Consider the following 5,000-nt stretch of genomic DNA (forward strand, 5'->3'; position numbering starts at 1 on the left):
GTCTAGACTTGTCTAGAATGCAGAGGATTCCATAAACGGAATGTAGAGGATTCCATACACTGAATGTAGAGTGTAGAGGATTCCATACACTAGACAGAATGTAGAAGATTCTATACTACACAAATCCATGCATTAGATAGATTATAGATTAGATTGCGACCAGGTAAGGTTTGGAAAGGAGTCTAGAGAAATGTTTTAGACAGAGAGAAAGATAGAGTGTGTGTGTGTGTGTGTGTGTGTGTGTGTGTGACGGGGAGAGAGATAGCGAGGATATGCAGTGTAGTGTTAATTTTGTCACCTATTTTTAATTTAGTCTTAGTCTTAGTCTTGTGACGAAATGTCCTTTTTAGTCTTTGTCATATTTAGTCATTCAAATATCATTTTTGTTAGTCAAGTTTTAGTTGACTAAAAGTCTCATTCATTTTAGTCTAGTTTTAGTCAAAAGAAAACTAAAAGTATCTTAGTCTTAGTCAGTTTTAGTCAACACATTTTAGTCTTTTTTTATAACAAATTATTTCTGATTACCATTTGAGTCAAATAGTGTTTCACACATCTCAATTTTCCAACAATATTGTGTGTCCACAGGGCTACTCTGCCTGTTATAATTACTCATTCTGATTTTTGTCAGTCAGTATGTTTACATGCACAGGTAAGTCGAGCTACAGTTATAGCTCGGCTGGGATTTGACCATAGACAGTAAAAGATTTGACTGGACCACTGTCATATTCAGAGACCAGTGTTTCTCAAAGTGTGGTCCGGGGGGATCACTGGTGGTCCTAAGCTATCCCAAGTGATCTGCGAGCAGACGTGGTAAAATATAATATAGATGAGTTGTTTGCAATATTGAACCAACTTGTATGTAAAAACAGTTCTGCAACTAAGATATGCCAGTTTAAATCATACAGTATGAATCCACACAATAAGCAAAGTACAAAGACAATAAGCAAGGTGGTTCAGTAGGTTTTTAATTATAGGGTTAGGTCTAATCTTTTTTTTTTAGATAGGGGTCCTGGTCCTGAAACTGAAAAAGGTTTGAGAAACACTGTCATAGGCCAAAGTATTAATGTTTTACTCCTCTAGCTAGATATTTATATGTGCCCAAACACCACACATTCCCCAAACAGACTCTCCGCCTTAGCCATAGCTAACTTGCTAGCTTAACTTTCCATATTAGCTTACTTGCTAGCAAACTTTGCATCATCAGTCTAACTAGTTAAATAGTTGACATTACATGATGAACATTTTCAGATGGACATTCTGGGGATGTTAATTTGTATGAGAGAAGCTTCAACTTCTGGGTATGTAGCATTATGGCATAAAGCTTAGGTAGTTAGCTTGCTAACTCTGGCAGAAATCTCCAGTGTTCTTGTTCCATGTAGTTTTGTGTTGCAGCCACAGGGTTGCAGCAACAGCACGTAGACTAGCCTACAGGAAAGCTGCGATGAACTCATTCGAATATTTTGAAAACGTAACAGCTAGATATTCTGTCTTCTCATTTTGTAGACCTAAAATGAAAGAGATTTTATCTTAGTTTTTATTTCATGCAAAACATTTTAGTCTAGTCTTTTTCGCCAACAATAATGCATCTTAAGATAGTCTTAGTCAGTGTTTCAGGACATTACCGCCGCCTTGTCATCGCCTCGCCTTAGTCATGAAAAAAATGGTTGTTGATCTAACATATTTCCTCCTGCCTCATCTGATCTAAATTAACACTAATGCAGTGTGTGCACAAAGAGAGAGGGGTGAGAAACTTCTCACAAAAAACTCATAGCAGAACACAAAAAACTCATAGCAGAATCTGGACAGGCCTTAGCCTACTGCAATACTGGAACACTGTGGGTCCTCGTTTAAAAGCAGTGGGCCTGGGAGTCTGAGCCCTGTGTGTGTGTGTGTGTGTGTGCAGAGACAGATCCTGACCAAATACAGACTTAGTGACCACAGTCTAGCCATATTAAAAGGCAGACTGAGAAAATCCTGGTTGCCAAGAGAGCAAAAATATGTGGTCACTGCATTACAGGTGAGGTTGAGACTGAGGTGCACTTTCTTCTTGACTGTGAGAAATGTAAAACTATATGTTTGATACAAGGCAAGGAACAGTGGTCAAATAATTTTTACCTATCCATATAAGTACACAGACAAACACCATACCTGCACATGCATGTGTGTGTGTGTGTGTGTGTGTGTGTGTGTGTGTGTGTGTGTGTGTGTGTGTGTGTGTGTGTATTCCTCAGCTCAGGGTGCACATGCGGTGCGGTTAACGGTTGAGATTGCAGAGACAGACAGTGAGTGGGTGAGAGAATGACAGAGAAAGAGAGAGAGAAAGAGAATGAGAAAAAGAGTGACAAAGAGACAGAAACACAGAGAGAGAAAAAACCACAGTGGCAAATCTGAGGGCCTGGTTATCACACCAGAGGTTTGTGTGTGTGTGTGTGTGTGTGTGTGTGTGTGTGTGTGTGTGTGTGTGTGTGTGTGTGTGTGTGTGTATGTACACTTGCATGTGATACACACACCTGATACACATGGCAATTTTCCATGCAATCTATGGACTGCTGTTCATGCACACTCTCTCAGCAAAATTTACAATAAACAGATTGTACTAACCATAAATTAATAATCAGAGAAATTAATAATCAGATTATTAGTATTAATAATAATAATAATAATAATAATAATAATAATAATAATAGTAGTAGTAGTAGTAGTAGTAGTGGTAGTAGTAGTAGTAGTCATAACAATAATAAGGCAATTAGTCACTTTGGATAAGTTTCAACCAAATTAATAACTAAAAAGAAAAAAAGATTATGATACGTAATGTTACGATTCCCACACAATTGCTATGTCATTCTTGTTCCTACTAGAGCTTATTCATTGGTTATTCACACTTCATAGTCATACACATATGGAGCCTTACTCACACTCTCTCACACACTCACACAATCACACACACACACACACACACACAGAGAGTCATTTTTTATAGATATCCTTGACAAGTCAAAGGACATCTATGACAAGAAACTCCCACCACAAAGTAGAAAATTCCATTTCAAAGTAGAAGGAACAACCCCACAATCACACACCTACACAAACACACACGCAGGCACGCACACACACACACAGACACACACATACGGCAACTGCATGCTCACATGCTAGATCATTTCAAAACTTTTGACTGTTCAAAGGTTTTGACTGCAACCCCGATATAAAACACAGATGCATCCAGACACACACACACACACACAACACACACACACACACACACACACACACACAACCACAAACACCACACACACACAAACGCATAGACACATACCACAAACACACACAGACAAATACACACACACACACAACAACATGCACACAAAGCAGTCTCTGCCTGGTTGTGAAAGTGTGTTTTGAACACACAGATACTACTAGTTGTTAGGGGCAGCCGTGGCCTACTGGTTAGCACTTCGGACCTGTAACCGGAGGGTTGCCGGTTCGAATCCCGACCAGTAGGCATGGCTGAAGTGCCCTTGAGCAAAGCACCCAACCCCTCACTGCTTCCCGTGCACCGCTGTTGTTGCAGGCAGCTCACTGCACCGGGATTAGTGTGTTCTTCAACTCACTATGTGTACATTGTGTGCTGTGTGTGTTTCACTAATTCACTTTTGATTCCGTGAGGGAAATTTGGTCTCTGCATTTATCCCAATCCGTGAATTAGTAAAAACATACAGACATACACCCATACACCCACATACAGACCACACACACACACACCCTGACTTTGAACCATATGTAAATGGCAAACACATCCACACACCCACACACACACACACACACACACACACAACCACAAACACCACACACACACAAACGCATAGACACATACCACAAAAACACACACAGACAAATACACACACACACACAACAACACACACACAAAGCAGTCTCTGCCTGAGCCAGAAAGTGTGTTTTGAACACACAGATACTACTAGTTGTTAGGTAGCCGTGGCCTACTGGTTAGCACTTCGACCTGTAACCGAGGGTTGCCGGTTCAACCCCGACCAGTAGGCATGGCTGAAGTGCCTTGAGCAAAGCATCTAACCTCACTGCTTCCTCGCGGCAATCGTTGTTGCAGGCAGCTCACTGCACCGATTAGTGTGTTCTTTCAACTCACTATGTGTACATTGTGTGCTGTGTGTGTTTCACTAATTCACTTTTGATTCCGTGAGGGAAATTTGGTCTCTGCATTTATCCCAATCCGTGAATTAGTAAAAACATACAGACATACACCCATACACCCACATACAGACCACACACACACACACCCTGACTTTGAACCATATGTAAATGGCAAACACATCCACACACCCACACACACACACACAGAGACACACCCCCCCCCACACACACACACACACACACATCACACAACAGACAAACTCACCCTGTGCAGGTTGTAGATGCAGCAGGCCTCAATGAGGACCCCCAGCAACGCGAGGCCCACCAGGGCGAACAGGAGCCTGTGGCGCCAGCCTCCCCGCCTCGGGTACACTGGCACGGGCAGGGGCCCGCACGGAGCCTGGGTGTCCACCACAAACACCTGCGGATACACCCCTATCATGCCACCGTCTGCCATGGCTTTGAGTCTCTCCCCCGTTGCCTGGTAGGTGCAGTCGAGAGTCAAAGGTCGAGAGTCAAAGGTCGAAGGGGCACGGGTCACGGGTCACTCGCTGGTGGCTTAGAGGTGGGGTGGAGGGTTGACGGACGAAAACGAAAAAAAAATGTTTTAATAAAAAGTTCTTGAGTGTCCTTGAAAAGAGTTGGTTAATGTCGGTTAGTGTCTGACTTTTAAGGTTTCGAGTTGAATCGGAGGTGTGTAGGTCTCTATGGTAGATGGGCAAATTTCCATGCGTCTTGTCACGACCAAAAACCCAGAGTCATTTCCAGAAACACGCAAAAAAAAACAACAACAAACAACAGCAAACAAAACAAAGCGCAAATAAATATACCAA

General features: G+C 42.1%; 1 protein-coding gene across 3 annotated transcripts in view; it reads right to left on the minus strand.

The window, feature by feature from the left end:
* The window catches only part of LOC125297957 (tumor necrosis factor ligand superfamily member 14-like), a 17,873-nt gene that overhangs the window by 6,655 nt on the left and 6,218 nt on the right, over window positions 1–5,000 (minus strand). For 2 of the 3 annotated variants that reach the window (XM_048248546.1, XM_048248544.1), the window contains one exon: window positions 4,433–5,000. This exon is cut by the window's right edge. In XM_048248546.1, the coding sequence (XP_048104503.1) occupies window positions 4,433–4,624 (192 nt within the window). In that variant the 5' untranslated portion in view covers window positions 4,625–5,000. The remainder of the gene's footprint in view (window positions 1–4,432) is intronic. The other variant, XM_048248545.1, reaches the window with a different exon arrangement.

The sequence above is a fragment of the Alosa alosa genome, chromosome 7 (genome assembly GCF_017589495.1).
Source record: "Alosa alosa isolate M-15738 ecotype Scorff River chromosome 7, AALO_Geno_1.1, whole genome shotgun sequence".
NCBI lineage: Eukaryota > Metazoa > Chordata > Actinopteri > Clupeiformes > Clupeidae > Alosa > Alosa alosa.